The sequence below is a fragment of the Passer domesticus genome, chromosome 7 (genome assembly GCF_036417665.1).
Source record: "Passer domesticus isolate bPasDom1 chromosome 7, bPasDom1.hap1, whole genome shotgun sequence".
NCBI classification, from domain to species: Eukaryota; Metazoa; Chordata; class Aves; order Passeriformes; family Passeridae; genus Passer; species Passer domesticus.
Window position 1 is genome coordinate 48,519,801 of NC_087480.1, and position 21,598 is coordinate 48,541,398.

Below are 21,598 nucleotides of genomic sequence, written 5' to 3' on the forward strand. Positions count from 1 at the left end.
CAGATTTTCTGGTGACTCTCCTTTGCTTGAGATCACTTTGTTTAATGCTTGTGATTACTTTCACTGAGTAACAAAGTGCTCTCCTCTAAGCTAAATGGAAAGAGAATATTGGACCTGTTGTGGTGACCTCATCCTAATTAAAAAAAAAAAAAAAAAACCTAAAAAACCCCAAAAAACCCCACAACAGGTTAAGATTGATAGTATTGAAAATTGTTGTTTATTAACCCAGAAATACATACATTAGGATGAAAACTTTAAATTTTGAAAGGCAACATGTCACATATTTAATGGTGAGACATTGGAAAGGTTAATTGATGTTCTCTGGGGAATAAAGCAGGTGCCTTATTATTATAGGCTGGGTATCTTGGTGCTCCTTCAGCATCACTCCCAGGCACAGAGAAGGCTGCCAGGTCTTTCACAGGGAGGCACTGGGAGAAGAACCCATTGAGAGCAGCTGTGGAGAAGGACTTGGGGGTTCTTGTGGAGGAAAACCTGGGCATGAGTCAGCCCAGAAAGGCAGCCCTGTCCTGGGCTGTATCCAAAGAGCCGAGTCCAACAGGTGGAGGGAGGGGATCCTCCCTCTCCGCTCCGGTCAGAGCCCGCCCGAGCACCGCACCAGCCCCGGTGTCCCCAGCACAAGAGACAGAGCGGGTCCAGAGGCGAGCACGAAGATGCTCCGAGCTGGAGCAGCTCTGCACCTCAGGCTGACAGCTGGGGTTGCGGAGCCTGGAGATGGCTCAGGGCAAATCTCACCACGCCTTCCCGTCCCTGAAGAGAGCTTTTAAAAGAGAGAGAATGCCTTTTGGCACAGGGGGCCGGGTTTCAGCGGCCGGAGGAGCGGGGCCCGCGGGCGGGCAGGTGGCGGAGGCGCGGCCGGGCCGCGCTGGGCCGGCAGGTGCCGGTGAGGGTCTCCCGGCAACCGCCCGGCCAATGGCGGCGGGGCGGGGCGGGGCGCGGCGCGGCTTTAACGCCGCGGGGCCCGGCCGGGGCCGTGCCGGCCGCGGGGCTCGCTCGGGAGCCGCTTCCCTCCGCCTGCTCCTGCCTGCGGCCGCAGCAGGTGGGGGTGCGCGGGCGGGGCGTTGGGCGGGCGGGTAACGGCGGCGGGCGCGGGGGCGGCGGCGGCGGCCGGGGCGGAGGTAGCGGCGCTGCTCTGCTCTGCCGGGCTGCGCTGCCCAGCCCCGGGGTTGCGGCGCTGCCGTGGTCTGGGCTCGCCCCGGGCCGGGGGAGGGCCCCGTGCGGGGGCGCAGGAGCCGCGGCCCGGGCGGGGTGTGGGTCCTGACATGTGCTGCCTGCTCCCAGGCTCCGGCTGAGCCGCGGGGGAGCCGCGCGGGCCAGGTCTGTGGGGCCCGGCGTTTGCCATCTCTGTGGAGCTACAAGCGGCAGATGCTCGGAGGTGAGAGCCGTAAAGCTTTCTACTGAGTCAGGGAATTTGTGACTGCTCGGGCTGAGCTGGCGGCTCACGTGATGTGAGAGTACAGGTTTCGTAAGTGACTTGGGCTTTTTTTTTAAAAAAAAACAACCCTTATTTAAAATTTTATTCACTTTCAGCAAAGCTGCTTTGAATTTTAAGATCAAATCGCAATGCGAGACTAGTTTGTAGTGTTCCCGCATCCCCGGATTATGTAGAACGCTGTGCTGCTTGCGGTGGTGAGTGAAATAGTTAAGCAGAGCTCCATAGGCTGCCAAGGTATGATAGGAATTTCAGGGCAATGACTTAAAATAAGAGGTATTCGCAGTATAATGTGAACGTATTAGGTAAATTTTAGTATTGAACTTAGAAGGGAGACCTAGAGAAATTGCTTGGTACAATGAATGGGGATTTCACATAATAGGTGTTTATGGGAGAAGATGTTGTTTCTAGGGGTTTTTTTTTGGCGGGGGGGAGAAAGCTGTGATACTAATATCAGTTATAATTTGGACCAAGAAAGATCATAAGAAAGGGTAACACCAGGCTCATGGGACTCAATATCTCGGTTCTGAAGCTGGCAGCAGATGCTGAGGGAAAGATGTTAAGTATAGTTTGGTTGTACAGCAATGCTTTTATCTGTGTATCCTCCCAAGATGCTGCAGTCTGGACTCGCAGGATTTCTGAGCAGAGGCTGCATCTGTCTTTTAAAATGTAATAGATGCTGATGGGTGCTTTTCAAAAATTGGAAGCAGTTTGTGTATTGAGTATTCACAGCAACTCATGGTGATGCAAGTCCACAGTTTGTGTTTTATGTGGAAAAAATGCCCTTATTTCCTAGCTTTTGCACTGAATGTTTAATTGCATTCTTTAGAACTGCTATGTTAAAAGAAGCAAAGAATACTGGTTTTCTGTATGTTGGTCCTGTTTCTCCAGCTGTTTCCTCTTCTAGTTGAAAAGTCACAGCTTGTTAGTTTCTTGCATAAAAGCATTGCTTGACCTTTCTTGCACCATATTTAAGTATATTCTGTCTTTTTTTACAGGGAAGGTTTTATCTCTGTAACATATTTAAGGTACATAAGCTTAGTATTCTTCAGGAGACATTATGGTGGTCTCTTCTGTTCTCTGCTCTGGGGTTCTGTTAACTGCCTGGGAGCTGTTATTTCCAGACTAATTACAGGGACTGGGATCTCTTCCTGCATGATAATGCCTAACTAGAGTCTGTTGGTTTAAGTGCATGGCAGAGTTGTCTTTTTCGTTGTGTTGGTTTGTATTTATGAACAAGGAATTTCAGCTGCTGATTTTTATTATCCATGTGCTCAGTATGAGGACAACCTTCTGCAGTTTGTCATTCAACCTGTGTTTATTTTTGTGATTAACTCTGTATAGTACATGAGTATGTACTATATAGTACATGATGTGTTATAGAGAGATGCCTGCACAGACACCTTTGGGACTCTTAATTTTTCTCTCTGTCACTTTCTTGCACTTTGCTCACCCATCTTTAATTTGTTTCTACACTTTGCCCTTTTCAGTTCATAATCAGTCATTAACAAATTCTTTAAAATCTTAATTTAAGAGCTTTTGGAGGGAACATTGTGGAAACCTTTTTGAAAATTGACTTATGATGTCTTGCCCAGGTGTGTTGGATGCTTCTTTCCTCAAGAGCACTGTGGCAGGCTGGTTAGTGTTCCTTCCTTCCACAGAAGGTATGCTGACACTTCACCAGTCCCGTTTGTTTGTTTGTCAAGTCTTTTCTGTGACATGTTTTGATTAACAGGAACCTAGAATTTACAGGAGAATTATTCCTTGAATTCCCTGGTAATCTCTAGAGAAATTATGTACTTATCTTCTTGCATTCCATGCTTGATTTAGCTTTCAGGTTACATGCTACTGAAATATGTAAGTTTCCTAATTTCTGATACTTGGAATATTGGTTCTGGCTCTGCCCAGTAAATATCTCACCAACTTTAGGAACTAGTAAGGTAGTGGTTTGCTTTTCCTTTAAAAAGTTGTCTGCTAGCAAAGACAATAAGCTGTAAAGTTTGGCTAAAGCTGACCTCAGGAAGAAGTGGAGGACATGCAGAAGATGTTTTCTGAGATTCTCTTGTGTGTGACATAGGGAGATTTGGTAATAGAATGTTCTGCTCTGGCTACATATAGTAAGTGGTTTGTGAATGCATAGGGAGAAATGCAGTTTTGAAGCTTAACAACAGAGTTATTGTTTAGTGATAGGAAAATGCTAATGTGAAATCCATCATGTTAGTTCAAAATAGGGTAGGAATTTGGGAGCCAGATAAAATGTTTCCATGTGTTTCAATTTTTTCAGTGATTGAAGTAACAGAATTTCAGTCATCTCTGTATATAGCGTGTAGAGGTGAATCTTGAGGTAGTACATCAGATTATATTCCTTGTAACCTGAGCATTTGAGGTAAAGACCCTCACAGATCAGTCATTGAACACTGGATTTTAGCAGATGCAAGACTATATTCTTGTGTAATTGTTGTATGTGTTGAGAAGATTGAATATTTATTTTCTTAAAACCCTTGGTAATTTCAGTTTGCTTTCTTGTTTTGTTTTGGTTTTTTTTTGTTTTTTTTTTTTAAGTAAAATGAGGGGGGGAATGTAGTTAGGATTTTTGAGTAGGATACATTCAGAATGAACAGAGACTTCATACCCAAAGGCTGGGTGGTTTGACTTGATTGTTCACGTTACTTTTGACAATACTGGGAAAGTCAGCTGAAAATCTGGTATTACTTAAAGTTTCCATGGAATGTGGATAAGTTGGGGGATTTCTTCATCCTCATTTTGAAGCTAATAGGTTAATGATTAAATTGCCACAGTTTTGTAAGTGTGGGAAGAAAAATCTGGGCTCAGATTTAATTACAAGAGCCATCATTAAAATGACAATTTCAAATAAAGGTCACTAGAATTAATAGATTTGAAGAGAAAGGTATTCCTTTTACTGTACCATTATCACTGGATATAATATATATATTAGTGCTAATGATAAACTGTTATTAGGAATTGCATAGAGAGACAAATGTCAAAACTCTAGGGAGGAAATGCAGGGACTTTTGTGGCAATTACATGAATTAAAACAAGTATATGTCATGACATTATCAGGGATGTTTTGTAAACCTTCGATGTCATGCCTAGAGTGTCCCCTAAATTTACCTAGAGTTGTGTCTCTTTGTCTATCCAGATAAAAGCCATCTGTGTGACATCTGCGGATTACTAGACAAGTGTAAAAGCTTTAAGCAGCTCCAGAGCTCTCTTTGGGTATTATTTTGGTAGAAAATAATCACACTGGTCTTCAGTAAATGCTAAGTACCCCCGCAGTTTTACAAGTTGAAACACATGCTTGTCACAAGTTGTAGTATTTGAAATATACAGAGAAGGAATGATAAACTATTTCTGGTTGATGCTGACTCTTCAAACTTTCTTCTGAGGCATTGCACCTCTCCAGAGGTGCCTTTCCACATTCTCACTACCTTGGTGGGGAGAAGCTTTAGCAGATAGGAGAGGGTAGAAGGTTAGCAGATAATGCATTTCCCACTTGTGTCACACCCTGTCTGGGTTAGGGATGACCAGATGGTGCAATATGATCACAGCACTGCACTGTGGCAATTCTTTGCTGGATGCTTGAGTGTGTTTTACAAACCCAGTTACAACTGCTCCTTTTCAAGTTTGAACATGATATTTACATGCTTATGATTTTGAAGTTTTTATATAGTCTGAACTCAGACTTAATTAATCAGATTTCTGTCTTAAATCTTGGCACATTTATTGTCAGTTCCTTTCCTGTCCCCCAAAACACAGGCCTATGAGCAGGTTCTTTCAGCTCTTTGAACTTACGAAATATACTGATTTTGAACTTTAGTCTTGTTCTTGAAAAGAAAGATGTATTTTTCAGTGAATTATATAGAAGTTTCTGGAAATATTTGTGGGGGTTTTGTGCAGAATTTCCCAAGATGGCTTTCAAAGAAGTTCTGGTATGTTATTACCGTGACAGTGCTCTTTTTTTTTTTTTTAATGTTCCTTGGGTTTTTTGTACTTCTCCTATTCCAACTATCACTTAAATGCCTTGGTTTGATTACTGCTTCCTTGGTATAATCAAACTCTGTAATTTTAGTGGGGTGTATGTTGGGTCTTTTTGTTTGATACAAGATTTCTTTTTTCAGTGATATGGCTCTGCTCTTGTATTCACACTTTTGCAGTTGGGTCCTGGAGGCTCATTTTTGCACAGTCCATCTGTGTCTTGGCCTCCAGGAATTCCTTGCTTGGGAGAGGAAGCTTGGGAAACTACCTCTAGAAAGCAGTGGGTGGTTACAGGTTTTTGGGCAAGTCATTGAACCTGGTTAGGAATTACCTGTGACAGATCCCTGTGTACAGGGTAGTCTTGCTAAAGCATCTGCTCTGGGTGAATCTGTGTGTGACTTGCAGGGTGCAAATTTAGAGAATCATTGCATTCCCACACCTGGATTAGTGCTGCTTCCAGTCAGACATTGTTTAGGGTGACAGATGCTGTGTCAGAATAGTACTGCCAGTGCAGAGAGACCTGGGGGTTGAGAATACTGTGTGTTCAGGGAGTGTGGGTGCAGACTATTAAAGAATGAAAGCCAGTTTGTTTGGAAGGAGCAGCATATCTAAAATGAGATAAGTATTTTTGTGGACTTTCCAACAGTCCTTGATGGAATTTGTATGTTAAGGTTCTTAAGAATCTTTTGAAAAATGTTATAAGACTGCAGGGTTGTGATGTCAGTAATGAAAACATACTTGTACCTTAATTTGCTGTCTTTTTCTCTTATGTTTGTGCATTTGTCTGTCTGATGGATGCAGCAGAAATAAAGTAGCATGTAAGAAGTGTGTTCTCTTAATACTTGCTGGCTTTGAATTCCGTTTTAAAGGCACTGTTGTCTAGTTAATTTATGAACATCTTGCTTTTACGGGGGGAAAATATGCATAAATCAAGTGTAGAGAGAAAGCACAAACCATTGCTTTAACAAGAACTAGATCATTACACTGACTGTTTTCTTGCTGCCTTGTGTGTACTTTCTGATCTGAAAGTTTTCAGGAGCTACTAAATTGCAACATGTGAGGAGTAACTGTTTACCTTTTTTCCCATGTACATTTATGAACCTGGGGAAAAGTGTTCATCCAGCAGGATAATTAGTTAGAGGGTTTTTTTAGTGCTGAGCATTCTGTAAAATGACTGTGCACCAGTATGATCTCTTGAAAACTTGGTGTTTCTTTGGACACTGTATTCTGTGCTTTGTCATTTGATAAGAATTTTTACTGTCTTTGTGTTCTCAAGAGACCTTAGGGATAACAAAACACTCCCCCCAGTCCCTTCCCTTCTTTCCCCACCCAAACGACATTTTTTTCCAGAGTGATAAAAATACAAGGTTTTAGTGTCAGAAATTTAGAAGTTACTTAGCCAAAGTGTGTTTATTGGAACATTAGCATGGGGAAGAACATCCCTGTGCTCTAAAATATGCTGAATCCGTCTAAAACAGACTTTAGACTTTTTTCCAAAGTGTTGGTTGAAACAAAGGGGCCTTCTTTTCTGTCAGGTGGAAAGTTTGTTTCCCTGAAGTATCATTGTTCCCCTAACAGCTGATGGGCTGTCCTGTCCAAATCTTTAGCATCTGAGCTGGATTTAAAGTTTCCAGCAGTGAGAGATAACTAATGCTATTATGTGCCTTCTTACTGTGTGGTGGAGGTGGGGTGAGGGGACAATCAGTTTGTTCTTTTTTTTGAGTGGGTGGCTTCCCTTTGGTTTCCAGAGGGACAGTGCTGTACTGAGCCTCTGCCAACAGCGTAAGGCTTCTCCTGTTTGTTTCCTTCAGTAGTTTTGGGGTTTCTGCAAGGAAGCAAGCAACTTGCTAGGGAAAGGCAATATTACAAAATGTAAGTTAATTTAAATAGTTAAATGTTTAATAAAAGTTCCTTCGCCCTCTGCCAATATATCCTCTCTGGAGCCTTTATAATGCATCTCTTTAAGTAACAATCCCATTTTAAATATTTTAAAATTTCATATAAGTTTATGGTAATAAAATTGCTTCCTGGTTATATATGGCAGGAAGAAATATTTGTCTTGCTCGGTTTTCTTTGATGTACATCAACAGAAACAAGTAGTTATCTATGAGTCTGAATTTTCATGTGTGAATGGCATTTTGGCTTTAGTTAATGGCTTTCAAGACAGTTAAGGCTAAATATAAATAGATAGATGCATCATTTTTACAGTATACTATTTGCTGTGCTTACTGTGTTCCAGATTTAGTGTAAAGAAGTAGAAAAATTTCACGTGGTTCAAGTTCAGTAGTCACTCTCCTGTGCCTTCTTTAACCTTCTAGCTGTATTAGCTGCTTTTGTTAATCTGAAATGCTCTTGCTATTTTAGGAGATGCCTACGTAGCACACGTTGCCAGCAATTGTACTGAATACTTTGCTGCTGAACCGGTTGCTCAGGTACCCAGCCTGTCTCTGTTGCTATGGGAGATTGGAAGACTATTACTGTGCCGGTGCTGTCATCAGGTAAACTGGGAATATTTTGAATTTAGTTGATTTGCTGATTTTACCAATGGTGTTATAGCAGCTAAAGAGAGAGACTGGAGTTTTGTGCATGACATACTTGAGTAAACAGCGTGGTAAATAATACAAACAGTGCTTTGTCTTGGATTGAGTCCTTACAGAAATGCTAATGTAAAACACTGTACTTGCACATGTATGGAAAGGTTAAGAACTTGCAGTCATATTTTATTTTTTATAATCATGCCTATCAATGTATCTTGTGTTTTCAAAGATTTGTTTACTTGTTCTATATTCTTGTGCTTCATAAATTGGTTACAAATTTGTTAAAGGAGTAGATTTTTTTTGCCTATTTCTGCCTAGTGGAAGAGGAAATTACAGCATACTCTTAATAGGTATAATAATACCACACATTCTGTAAGAATTTTACTGAATGCACATCTCTTGCACCTGTTGTAGTAAGTCAATAAAAGGGAAGTGTGCTCAGTTTTTTCTTGGGGGATGAGTAAAGTTTGAAAGGTACAACACTTTAAAGTGTTATTGAGTCTAAATCTTCAGTGGAAGTTTCTGTTTTATATATATTGTGAATTGTTTAATGTCATTTTAGATGAAATTCTCAGTTCTAGGATCTAAATTTCTGTAAATAATAACTTGAATACATAAGGGTTTTATTGTATGTGATGTGTTAAAATAATAGCTGATTTCTTCTTAATGTTTAACTTTTAGATAGCAAAAATACATTTCTATATACCTCAGAAGAAAGGAGATCTCCTACAAGCATGAGCTCACAAGTGCTACGCTTGTCACTGCCTTCATCCAAAAACATGCACAGCTTTTTCAGTGCCTTCTGCACAGAAGAGAATATTGAACAGAGTATATCCTATATTGATAGGGTAAGACAAATCTTTCTGTTTATTGGAGACTGTCACCTGCATGCAATCTATTGTGGTAAAAAAGATTGACTGGATTAAGAAGGCTTCTTCCTCAGTGCCCGTAAGCTGAAGTTGGTGGGAAGGAAGAGTCACGTTTTCCCCCTTCATACAGCATTTCACCTGATACTGTTTCTGTCTTTTGGAGAATGGTGAAAGATTGATCCAGTTATTGATCTCATTTCCCCCCCTCTCCCCCTTGTCTTTTACCAGGAATTGACAACATTGGGGTTTCCCTCTATTTATGCGGAGTCCAAAGGAAAAGAATTAGATTTAGTAGCTATGGTAAATTGTATAAATGAATTGCTTGTACTGCAGCACAAGAACCTTCGAGCTCAGGAAGAAATAGAAATACAGCATCTGAAACTGGGAAGTGATATGGATCACTTGCAGAACTGCTATGCTAAGTTGAAGGTAGAAAACAAGATCATTCCATTAGAATTATGCAGCTCTTTTGCTCTTCTTTTTTTTTTTTCCTACCCTGTACTAATTTGCAGTTGTATTTTCTTGTGTATTTTGGGGATTTTGGAAGTCTTTTTTTTCCCTGAATGAAAATGCCTTAAAGTTAATGAAATATGAGCTAACAAGAGAACTTCTAATTATTTGGAATTTTAGCCTGCTTAATCAAGGAAGGGGGAAGACTGTGTTTGAATTGGGAGTGTTAATGTACACTTCGGGTAAAAACATTAAACACTTCAGTTCCTATAATTTATTATAGCTTAAAAGGGTATGCCCAACTCTTAAAGATAAATTCCCAATGTAATTGTAACAAGTAAAAGCACATATAACTCTTCTAGTGTGGGTTTTTTTAGTCCTTTTCCATATAATTAGCTTTTTCCATGTGGTTTTTTTGTTGTTGGATGCCTTGAATATCCAACTACAAAGTCTCTTTCTAAGAATTGCTCAGAAACTGTTTTCAAACCACAAGTTACAAAGCTTCATTTTATCACAGGATAAACACATGCTCAAGGCCAGTCCCTGAGGAGTAGCTGATATATTGGAAGTTCCTGGGTGCACTTGTATGTGCAGTCATATTAGAAAAGACTTGACTTTCTCTTAATTCTGTCAAGAAAATAAAATATAAAAAAAGAGAAAATATTTCAGTGCATGATTCAGTGCTTTTTTAGGTTTGCTTTTCACTTGGGCTGGTCAGCACTGTCTCCTTGAAAAATACTGCTGTAGATTTTCAAAATCATAGTAGCCCTCTTGCTGAGATTGGTCATTCATGTCGAAGGATTTTGATTACACATTAAAAGTAATCTGTAACTGCACTGATTTTTATACAAATGCTGTAAAATGTTAGTTTCTAGAACGCTCCAGTTGCTTTTCCTAGATGAATAGCTGTAAGGGGAGAGAGGGAAGTCTTCTTAGTACTACATGAATGCTGCCAGGACATCTAATTGGCTGTCAGCTTGTGAGGTGCCTTGTGTAGATTCTTTCAGCTACCATACAGCAATCCTCTTGACGTCCACTATTGTGTTACCTGTATTTCAATGTATTTCAGTGTTTAGAAGTTCTTGTTGCTTAAATATATCTACCCATTTGTACCTCAGTACCCATATGAAGGAAAAGTTTGTATTTGACTTGTCATTTAAGCTGCCAATTTGAGGTCTGAGTCTCATTCATGGACAAAACTTTAAAATGCTAGTTTTGCATTGTCTGTTGTAATGAGTTCATCTGTCTAGCCTTCTGTGTATATGTGAAATGTTTCATTTGCATTGTTATGGTCACAATCTGTATATCTGTGTTAATTGTACCCTTGATTATTCAACAGAAATGCCCCAGTAAAATTGTACTTCCAAATTCATACAGTTTGCTTAATATCCACCTCACTCTCACAGTACAGATATACTTACAGAATCCTGACTTAATGGAAAAGTCCGAACTGTAAAAGATAATATCTGTTAAATACCAAGCCATACCTCATGTGAGGTGGTTTGGCAGTTTGGTTAACATGGCTTGTTTGTTTTGGTTGGTTGGGGTTTTTTAAATCTTATGCTTTTAATTCTTATTGATACTGAACTATCAACACTTTTTCTAGGAACAGTTGGAATTATCTAAAAGGGAAATAGTTGGGCTTCAGGAAAGAGACAGACAACTGCAAAGCAAGAACAGAAATTTGCACCAGTTACTTAAAAATGAAAAGGATGAAGTGAGTTGTTTTGTACATTAACACAAGTCATTATATAGATATTGCAGAATTTTTTTTTTTATGCACGGAGTCTTGTAATTGCTCATTTTGAATGTGGTTTTTTGTTTGGTAAATGTTGTCTTTCAATTTGACTGGCATGTTGCATATGGATAAATAGGTCCTATAAGGGATAGGTCCAAGTTACAACAATAGTAGAGAGCACTGCAGAAATGCAGATGTGCACTTTTATGGGATTTTCACTACAGCTTTACCTTATAATGTTCAGATACATCAAAAAAGTAGGAGGGGCAACAGGATTCAGTCACTTACTCAAATATTTATGTATAGAGTCTTTTGGGGTTTTATTATAGAGGGGAGCAAAAGACCAATAAGAAGGGAGGTGGGGGGAAACCCAGCTCAAAACCACCATCTCATTAAACTTAAATATCTTGAAACATTTAAGATCAGAAAGCACTTTGGCATTCATGACACTTCTTAGTTTAGCATTTGTTTCCTTTATGCTCCTTCCCTAGCATTGTACTTCACATGGCTCCTATGTTTTTGTGAATGTGGGTCCTCCAAGTTTCTGTGAATGTTCTGTGTTCATAAACATGTTCATACAATTGGGAATAACCCAACTGTACTAACTGTTCATGGTGAACTTCCTACAGTTCCAGCTTAAAATATTGAATGTGCTGTATGTTTGTAAGGTTAAATCATGAAATTTAAAAAACCCAAACAATACATCCCTAGGAATTGATAGTACATGCCAAAAATTTGCTTTATGATGTTTTAATGTTCTTTTAGACCAAATAGAATAGTCTGTCTTTCAGACAGACCTCCCCAAGAAGAGGAGTTTATTTTTTAGTCTAAGCCTAAGAAGATTGCTTTAGGATTGGAGTAAACCTAGATCCTGAACATGAATTACTGAAAGTAAAGAGACACCTTTCTCTGCTCTTTCAGTAAAGGCATTAAAGGTTATGTGACTTATCAGAACACTTATACAGTTGTACTTCAGAGGAATCATAGTATTATAATCTGCTGTTTATAATATGGGTTTCTGCTGAACAGAAACTGCCTCTCCTGAGACAAGTCTGAGATCAGAATCCATGGGGTGGGAGAGCTCTTCTGATTCCTTTTGTCATTTCCTTTCACCAGAAGAACAGTTTAATAGAAGTTTTGTTTTGCCTCAAGTGTTTTGGTTTTCTGAAGAAATTTATGTTGGTACTTTAGTGGAAGAAACAGCCTTTTGTGGCATTGCTTTTAGGTTCAGAAGTTACAGAACGTAATTTCAAGTAGAGCTACACAATACAATCATGATATGAAGAGGAAAGAGAGAGAATATAACAAATTAAAGGAGCGCTTACATCAGTTAGTCATGAATAAAAAAGACAAAAAGTTAGGTAAGTAGTTATTTGAATTTTACCACAGCAAAATTAGCATATTCTGTATGTTAACCAGAGCCAATTTTAAGCATTTTTATCATTAAATACAATGTGGCCCTCTTGCAGATTTTATTTTGATGTTGGAATGTTAAAGAAAAGATGCAATATTTCATGTTAGCTGACTGTGTAAGACTTGTCTACATTGTGTTCCATAAGATCTCTTACCAAGCATAAACTAAATGCTGATCTTTTGCCTAATGAGCTGGGGTTGTGTTTTTGGGTTTTTTTTTTTTTGTTTGGTTGGTTTTTTTTTTCCCCCTACTAAGGAAAATTTATTCCTAGGATTCCATAGGAATCAATGCCTATGCTAGAGCCATCTCTTCTCTTTTCTTGCTGCTGTTGCTATCACAACATTTTGGATAATGTCATAAACACTGTATTGTTCCAAGCAGTTGCCATCAAGAAGGCACTGCACTTTCACCCTGGAGATACTACACTCTGCTTGTGGTTAGCACAAGTAATGAGAGGTTTGAGAGGAAGCAACACAAGGCAGATCCTGTACTCTGTGAAATGAGGAGAAACCAGATCTCCTTTATCATGAGTACTTGTATGTTATAGTGCCCAAAAATTGTGTTCAAGACAGTCATCGGTGCTATTTACCATAAATACCATTTTCTGTGAAAAATGGCTGAAAATGGGTATTGTTGTTAGGTACTAAAAAAAAGTATGTAAATATGTACCTTTTGGCTCATGTATCTGGCCTTAAAGTATTTATATAATGTATCTCTAGTGGAAGGGAAGTCCTGCTCTTGTCCCCCTGCTGCCCCCAAACTCAGCTGTTTGCCAGTGCATGTTTTAGTAAGCTCACTTAGTTCACTAAACCAGAAGAAAACTACTACTATTTTTGCCAAGATGGTTCTCTGCATTCTTAGTTTTCTGTAAGTCGTTGTACTTAAACCAAACCAGGTTAGGACACAGTAGGAGGATCACCTATTTTGGCTGCAGAAAATCTTTAGATATCATTTCAGTAAGCTCTAGAAACTTCACCCTGAGGTCAGCAAAACTTAAACATTCTTGACTTCTGGTGGCTAGTACTAGTTCAAATATCAGTGAGGTAAAAATAGCCTTACATTGAGTTTGGGTTTTTGTTGGTGGTGTGGTTGGGGTTTTCTGATTTGATTTTTATTCAAATGTGGACAGAGAAGTTTTGAGGAATACATTAAGAAACATTAATAAGTTATTTACCCTAAACAGGGGATAAAACTGGCATTATTGCCAGAATGAGCGTAGACTTGATACATTGCTTTAAAGGTTGAAATAAGAATGAAGGTGTCATTAGGAAATGCATTAAAAAGATAAGACAGGATGAGAATATATCTTTCTGAGTTTCAAAACTCAAAAACTTACCCTTTTTCCTTTGACTATGTTATTTTTGCTTTAAGCAGGGTCATGTGATTTCATGAGTCTGAAGTTTGAGGGGTATATTTGAGTAATATGATCTTTTCATAATAACTACATACAAATGCAATGTCATCTAAATCTTCATCTATTTGCATATTGTTTCACACTTTGAAATATCCTTTTCATTTGTAGCTATGGAAGTTCTAAATTATGTTGGTAGAGCTGATGGGAAGAGAGGTGCATGGAGGACTGATAAGACAGAAGCCAGGTAGTTGTCTTAGAACAACCTTAATTGAAGCGTGTATGAGGGCCGTTATGTTGTTACTGTAAGATTATTTCTTCCAGAAACGAAGAAGAAATGTACAAAGTTCTGTTAAGTGATTACGAACAACGCCAAAAACAGCTTTTGCTGGAAAATACTGAGCTAAAGAAAGTTCTTCAGCAAATGAAGAAGGATATCATTTCACTTCTCCCACCACAGAAACAAAAACCTAAAGAAAGATCTGAAGATGGGCTGGTAAGTATTCTTCAGTTAAAATTAAGTCTCCATAGTATTTTGGTATAGTACTGGAGTAATTTGATCGTTATTAAAAGAAAGTAAACCTCTTCTGAGAGTTGCAGTGGATTGCACATCATGTGCTTTGTGTGAAAGTCAATATAAAGATAAATATTCTGCTCTCTGTGAACAATATACAGTGTATTCTTTCCAGTAAGTAAATTAAAAGCTTGAAAATGTTCTTTGAATGAATGTAAATACAGTAGCTACTAGTATGTAATTCTGTATATAAATGAAAAATACTGGATTTTGGATGCCTGGGGGGTTTTGCTTTCCAGATTAAGTGTTTTTTATTTTTTTTACACAGGATGTTTTTATTGAACAATTCATTGGCATGGCTGTGTAGAACAGCCATGTAGGTTCTCTGTCACCTCCTTTTTAAGGTGTGAATATCCTTCTTGACTGGATGACTTGCCCCCATACTGGGGCAGCCACTGCCTAATTCTGACAGCAGAACTCAGCAGTCTGACCCTCTCTGGGTTGCAGATGTGAGTGACTGAGTCTTGCTAGCTGACCCATGGTCTCTGTGCTGGGGTTCTGGGGTCTGCCTGCTCACTTGCCTCCTCAGCATGATGCTGTCAGGGAGCTGAACTCCCTCAGTGTCAAATTTCCCTGGATGGAAAAAATCTTTTTAAGGGTTTTCCTTCTCTTCAGTAAATTGAATTTATGCACGTATTTATATAAACAAATGCACCTATTTGGAGGGATGAAATGGTTTAGAGCTTCTTATTTCTGCTTCTACAGGTGCTGTCAGACCAGGAGGAAGATATTGGAGAATTAAATAAAGAGAATATGTGGGAATTATCTTGTGAAACTGTGCGGGAGCAGCTTACCAATAGCATTAGAAAGCAGTGGCGAATGCTGAAAAATCACGTTGAAAAGCTGGATAACCAAGGTTGGTGTTTAACTGCATTATGTGTACATATGAAGTACATTTTAGAAAAAGTAATGCACATGTGGCACTTGGAAATAATTGGATGTAAAATATATAATTACCTCTAAAGAGCCTAGTCTTGCCACATCCTCTGGGACTTCTTGTGGCATTCTAAAACAACCCAACTGATGGTATGGTGCTGGACTCTCCTCATTTCCAGCTGTTAAACAGCATTAAGACAGCTAAAAATATATAAAATTCTTTCCTAGTATTATTTTTCCATGCTAGTTAATGCAGCTACTACCACAGGGATGTTTGCTGTCAAGAGTGAGATTGAGAAGGTCATGCATGCAGTTGCAAATAAAACAGCAGATGGCCTTTGAGAGTATGCTTACACCCTAGAAAGGATTTCAAGAATGCTTGTAATATTTTATTTGGTGTAACTAACTGAAAAATAAGCATCAGGAAAAATGTTACAATTGTTTGCTCTTTTTTTGGAGTAATCTACTAGGTTTTTTTAGCTTATAGGGATGACCATAGTATAGCCCTTTAGGATTCTATTGATGTTCAAATACTGGCTTTAGGGTTCCAAACCTTGTCTTATTACAATCATTGTGGTTTAGCTATGCATTGAGCTAAATAAGCCAGTGTGTAATTGTACAAAATACAACCACTTCTGTAATTCATTCCCTTACTAGAATGAAAACATGCATCCAGTCTTTGTTAGCTCCATTTCTCCTTCACAGGACTTGAAGGAAAAGGCTTTCTTTTTATATCTGTGATAAATATAGTTACTGTCATATTTTTATGAACACATAAGCCCTTCAAAATGGGCTCAGAAGAATGGGCTAACAGCATGTCAGTGAAAAAAAATCTTTAGTTGTCTTGAGTTTTCTTTTAAATGACTGCTGAAACAAGCGAGGATTTTGTAACACTTATTGCAGAGAAGAGGGTTGGTTTACCTTGGGGAATGTGAAACAGCCATGTTTTCATTGCCTTTTTTTTTTTTTTTTAAACCGGATTTGATGGATAATTACTCATGTAGCACCAATTTTGGAGCTCTTGTCTCTGATACACAGCACACTCAAAAGCATGTCTGTCTTTCATGCTGAAACTAAGTCTAAAATCTTTTACTCTCCCAAGGCACCTCTGATATGAGGTGTTGGGGTTTTTATAACTTATTTTAAAGATGCTTTTTTTGCTCCCTTAGTGTCACGTGGACATTCAGGAGCTTTGAATGAAAAAGATGTCATTTCAAGAGAAGACCATGAGCTAGAAACTGAGAAGCTAGAGTTAGAGATTCAGCAATGTAAAGAAATGATCAGAACTCAGCAACAGCTCTTACAGGTAATAGGATTTATTTTTTCTTGTTTTTCTCAACTGAATCCAAGTGTATTTTATTTAACATTCCACTCTTCTTGCCTCTAAGCCTCTCTCCATTCCTTGTTCATGCTTTTAAAATAAGACAACTTAGTGGGTGGTCTGAGTATAACTGTGCCTAGTGGCTTGTTTAATAATTTAAGGTCTTTTTACTCCTGGTAGGAGTAATTTTGGAGGCTAAACAAAGGTGAGGCTGTCTGAACAGGGACATTTTGATTGCTATCTGAAATCTGCCTCCACTATCCACCAGCTTGATATCTACTGCATTGTTTCCATATTAGACTTCAAGAATTTTTCTGATAAAACTGAAACTGTGGAAATTTTGTACCTCTCAAGTCACTCCCAAATGAACATTTGTCTTTTGTTGCTTTGTATCTACAGCAACAGCTTACATGTGATGATGACACCACTCTGTTACTACAAGACTGCTATTTGTTGGAAGAAAGAGAGCGTCTTCAGGAAGAATGGAGACTATTTCGAGAGCAAAAAAAGAATTTTGAGAAGGAACGAAAAAGTTTTACCGAAGCTGCTATTAGATTAGGACTTGAGGTATTTGGAAAGAGTTCTTATGAATTGGAGGTGAATTCCAAGACTCTTTTATATGTGCCAAAGTGCAGCCATCCAGCAATATCTGTTTCTGATGTCTGTAGAGAAAGATCATTGCTATACTGTATAAAACATATCTTTAGTTGTTCTGGTAGATCGTTCTGTTGGCAATTGAAAAAGCCAAGGTTTTTGTGTATATTGGAAAATACAGTTTCTGTAACTGGAACCAAACCATTTTTGTTTCAGCTTTTGAAATATCTTAAATGCTTCCAAAATTTATTAACTAAATCCCTTGGATACTTGTAAAGTTTGGTTTCCTACAAAAGTAAGGCCTATGCAAATTTCAGTCAAATTTGGCCTGAGGGTTGAATCTCAAAGGTACTTGATTTCTAAACTTTGGTGAAAACCAATGACTTTTGCTAAAACACCAAGTAATTACTATGCTTCCCTTAGCAGAGTCATTGTCTGTTTTAGTTTTGTTGTTAAGCTGGCCAGTAAGCCAGTTTAAGTAAGCACAGATACTGGCAGTCAGGGTAGATGTGTCTGTGAGTGAGCTCTAGCACATCTCCTTTGGTCTAGCCCATAGTTTGGGTCAAAATTGTGAAGGGGCTTACAAGTTTGGCAGGGAAAGGTCATGATGATGTCATTGTGAAATTAGGATGGTACTGATATGACAGGAAAAAATAAATGGACTTTATTGCTTAAAGAACAGCTTGCTTTGATGTGCAGAGCAGAAAGTTGGAGTGGGATGTGATTAAAATTTATAAAGCTGTGGATTCAGTTTGAGCAGACGAAAGCCCTACTGTTGTTCACCAAATCCCTCAAGACTTGGACTAGTGGGAACTCTTAATTTTGGAATTAAATCAAAAATATACCCAAAAAGGTTAGCTTTTTATTGTTAGGTAGTTGACTTCTGGATTTTTGTTTGAAGGACATTGTAAAGGCAATGCATACCATCAAGTTCAAGGAGCAACAACACACTGATCAGCAGAGCTGATGGGCAGCACGCTCACAGATAATAAAAATGGGGCACAAGGGGGTGCCTTTCAGTATCTATAATCAAATGGCTTTTGGGAATGGGAACCTGTGAGGGAATGCACTGCAGAAAGTGACCATGCTCATAAATAGCATCTCTTGTGGCCACTGTTGGAAAAAGAATACCGAGCTAACTGGCTACCCACCTGTCTGACCCAGAATATAAAATACTCCAGATTTTACTTAAGCTACTAGGTAGTTCACATGGTAACAAACACAGACTATAACTAATTTATTTTCATTTTAGTGAGTTAATTTCGTGTTGCACATTGAATTCAGCTGTAAAAGTCGTGAGTGATAATACACAATAATTGTTTGTCTGGAAATGTTTAGGAGTACATTGCAGCATAAGTATAACTGCTCATGCTTCAGCTTGTCAGAATGCTGAGGTATGAAATGAGAAGCAATGCTGTGAGCTTTGTAGGTGTTTGTGAAAGTTTGCGTTGGAGTTCAGCTTCCTCTGTTTTTTTGCTGACACAGAATAGGAGCATCCTGTTTCACTGATGATTTTTGGAGATGAAAGAGCTTGTTGCTTGATTCCAGAGCCATTGGGCCTCTTGGAGGTTATCTGTTAACCTTTTTTTTTTTTTCTGTGCTTAGAGGGGCTTAGAAAATGAAACAACCTGTTGGTTGTTTTTTTTTTCTTGCTCCAGTTTTAGACAGCAGCAATCACGGCTATTTTCAATGTAATTTTTCCCTGTTTAGAAGGTTTAAGAAGTAAGTGTTGCTGGTAGCTGCCTTGGATGATGCTGCTCCAAGAGGTAGTGCTGCTCTGGGAGCATGGGGAGCAGAGGAGATGGTGTCCCTGGAGTGTAGAGCAGTAATGTGACAGGATTGCTCTGACCTCTGTGGAGCAGACTGTGGGGTTTGGCTGTGCGTGCCTCCTCAGCCAGTCCTGTTGGGCTCAAAAGCTTGCTCACAGACAGTATTTGCTGTGTTAAGCTGCTGCCTCTCCTTGGTGACACGGACATGTTACAACTTTGGCTTTCTGAAATGGAATAGCATCAATTTAACGTGGGCTAGGCTTTTTCCTGTGGTCATGAATGTAAACTGTCATTTCTTTTCTTAGAGAAAGGCATTTGAAGAAGATAGAGGAGCATGGCTGAAGCACCAGTTCTTAAGTATGACTGCTGATTGCAAGTCCGAAAATGTGACAACTTCAAGTGCCTTCTTAAGAAGCAAGTATTTGGTTCAAATTATGTTCTTGCACAGTTTTTTTCTTCCTTTCAACTAGAAGTCACAAGTATGAACAAAACAATTAAAAAACAAAAAGGTCTCAAGAAAAGTTTTACCATGTATCTGTATGCCTCCACATATCAGGGCCACTGATGGTTCAAAATTTCCTTTGAAAAGGGGAATTGTAACTCCCTTCCTGATGATTATTTACATAGTCAATTTATATTTATGAAACAATCTGGTGAATATCAAACACCTGACAGCACAGCAGGTAACTTTCAGGTGCTTGTAAAAATACTGAAGAACATGTAATCATTCTGGTTTTCCACTTCATATAAAAGCTTTGAAATATAAATGTGAGAAGGGATTGATCTGGCCCTCCTGAGTTTGCCATGTCTTTCTATTGACTTGAGTGATGATCAGTTTCATGTTAGCAGTAAGACATCTAACTTCATTTTGGTTTTATTTTCTAAATTCTGACAAGTTTGCAGGTTTTCATGTTGGTGTTATGACTGTGCATGCTGGAGAAGCCTTTACTTAAGGAATAAAAAAAGCTTTATTAATTGTAAAGTGAAAAATTACACTTGAGTAACTTTGTGTGACTACTTTTAGGGGTGGCTATATATGCAAATGCTGCATTTTCAAATTTAGAGTCCTAATTTCAACATGACTTCATTCAATAGCATTACAAATACTTTAAAAATTTTATCCCGGGTGTATATCAATGACAGTTTTATTATAGCTCTGCTTTAAGGTCTTTGTGATTTTTTTTGTTTTGTATCTTTAAAGCAGAGGACACAAACCTTGAAGGACTTGCTTATTTCCAGTGAGCTGCAGTTTAACTGATGTGTCTCTCTCAGGTTCTGATGCAGACATTCGTTTAGTGAGATCTGCATCTCAGCAAAGAAGACCTCCCTCTGTGTCAAGTCCTACTGTTTCACCAGAACCTTGGGAGATATCTCAGTATATTACACAAAACAGGTTTGTGAAACAATGTTGTAGGTGGTCTGTAGTGTGCTGCGCTCTGTGTAGAGTACAGGGTATTCTAAAGCTTATGGCTGGTATATAACCAAGGATATTAAATGTTATATCATAAATACTGTTTCCATCCAAAGCATTATTTATTTTCATTGTAATTTCTTTTTCTGCTTCTAGTGTTGCATCAGAAAAACCTGCTGCAAATTACATGCCAAATCTGTGGGTGGAAAGTGATGGCAAAGAAGAAACTGAAGAATGCACAAAGTCATGGGAAGACTCTGGACTTGGCACTCTATGTAGAAACTTGCACATGGAACAGCTGCCTTAGACTTCTAGGGTTGCCTGCTGGGATTTTTCTTAGAGACTTATTCATAAACTTATAATTTTAAATGAAACAGAATGCTGTGAGTTTGATCATTCTTCTGGAGGATTATGTGGTGATCTGAATTGTGGTGTGTTTCTGTGTGTGTGCACACGGCTTTTATTTTTTGGACCATTTTTTGCCTCTTTCTTGCAAGTCTAGAGAGAAAATTTAAGACTATATAAAAGCTTTGATATTTTTCTAGTAACAGAAGCTCTAATTCTGTGAATAAAGCAATGGTCTGAAACTTTGACTGTAATGAAATACTGGATCCTAATGTTACCTTTCATCACAGGCAGAGATAGCACTTTTAGAAATTGTTTAATTATTGGAAACATTCATTTATGTCTCAAGTGTAACTGGCATTGAATCCTTTTTTGCCTTGACTTGAATGTACAGTATACTGTAGATTTTTAACAAAACAGGTTCTATATTTATTGTGTGATTTGAAAATACCTCTTTGATATCTCAATGATTTAAAGTGCAAAATCTTTATATATTTGTAAATAGAACAAGTGGTTATGCTGAGAAACCATGAAATGAAACACATGCATACATAAATATTATTTTACATGTCATTTTAAATTGTTTTCTAGTGATACTCAGTTTACAGATCCATTAGGACTTTCAATGGTTCAGTCAGGAACCAAAGTATTTCAAATGTGAACAATAAACGTGTAATTCTATTCTAAAGAACCTTGGATCTATACGTTGTGTGCAGTAAACTTTTAAGCTACTATGGTTATAGGGCTATATACAATGTATACAAATCTGGTGCTGGTTTTGTGTTTTGTTTGTTTTTTGTTTTCATTGACTCCAGAATTTTATTTTTTGTGTAGCCTTGGGGAAGTCTCTTCTGTTTACAATGTAATAAAAATAGCCAAGTTAGAGGTAAGATGTTTCAAGGT

At 38.5% G+C, this 21,598-nt stretch overlaps 1 protein-coding gene across 4 annotated transcripts; it reads left to right on the forward strand.

Annotated features, from left to right (window-relative positions):
- Nucleotides 1-1,036: 1,036 nt before the first annotated feature.
- SSX2IP (SSX family member 2 interacting protein) lies at nt 1,037-21,585 on the forward strand. Of its 4 annotated transcripts, none has more exons than XM_064428448.1 (15): nt 1,301-1,393; nt 3,046-3,114; nt 7,811-7,944; nt 8,665-8,831; nt 9,081-9,281; nt 10,909-11,019; nt 12,266-12,401; nt 13,977-14,052; nt 14,130-14,301; nt 15,085-15,235; nt 16,425-16,561; nt 16,976-17,143; nt 19,245-19,353; nt 20,212-20,332; nt 20,507-21,585. In XM_064428448.1, the coding sequence occupies exons 3-15, from the start codon at nt 7,902-7,904 to the stop codon at nt 20,655-20,657; spliced, it is 1,743 nt and encodes a 580-aa protein (XP_064284518.1). In that variant the 5' UTR covers nt 1,301-1,393; nt 3,046-3,114; nt 7,811-7,901; the 3' UTR covers nt 20,658-21,585. The 4 variants fall into 4 exon arrangements, with proteins under 4 accessions (XP_064284520.1, XP_064284519.1, XP_064284518.1 ...); XM_064428447.1 differs by lacking the exon at nt 1,301-1,393 and adding an exon at nt 2,458-2,478; XM_064428450.1 differs by lacking the exons at nt 1,301-1,393; nt 3,046-3,114 and adding an exon at nt 1,037-1,057.
- Nucleotides 21,586-21,598: the final 13 nt, after the last annotated feature.

Excerpts from the sequence above, each read along its gene's own strand:
- SSX2IP (XM_064428450.1), top strand. The coding sequence starts at position 7,902 with ATGGGAGATTGGAAGACTATTACTGTGCCGGTGCTGTCATCAG. Across the intron at positions 11,020-12,265 it reads TTAAAAATGAAAAGGATGAA|GTTCAGAAGTTACAGAACGT; the intron begins GTGAGTTGTTTT and ends CATTGCTTTTAG. Across the intron at positions 14,053-14,129 it reads ACTGATAAGACAGAAGCCAG|AAACGAAGAAGAAATGTACA; the intron begins GTAGTTGTCTTA and ends TATTTCTTCCAG.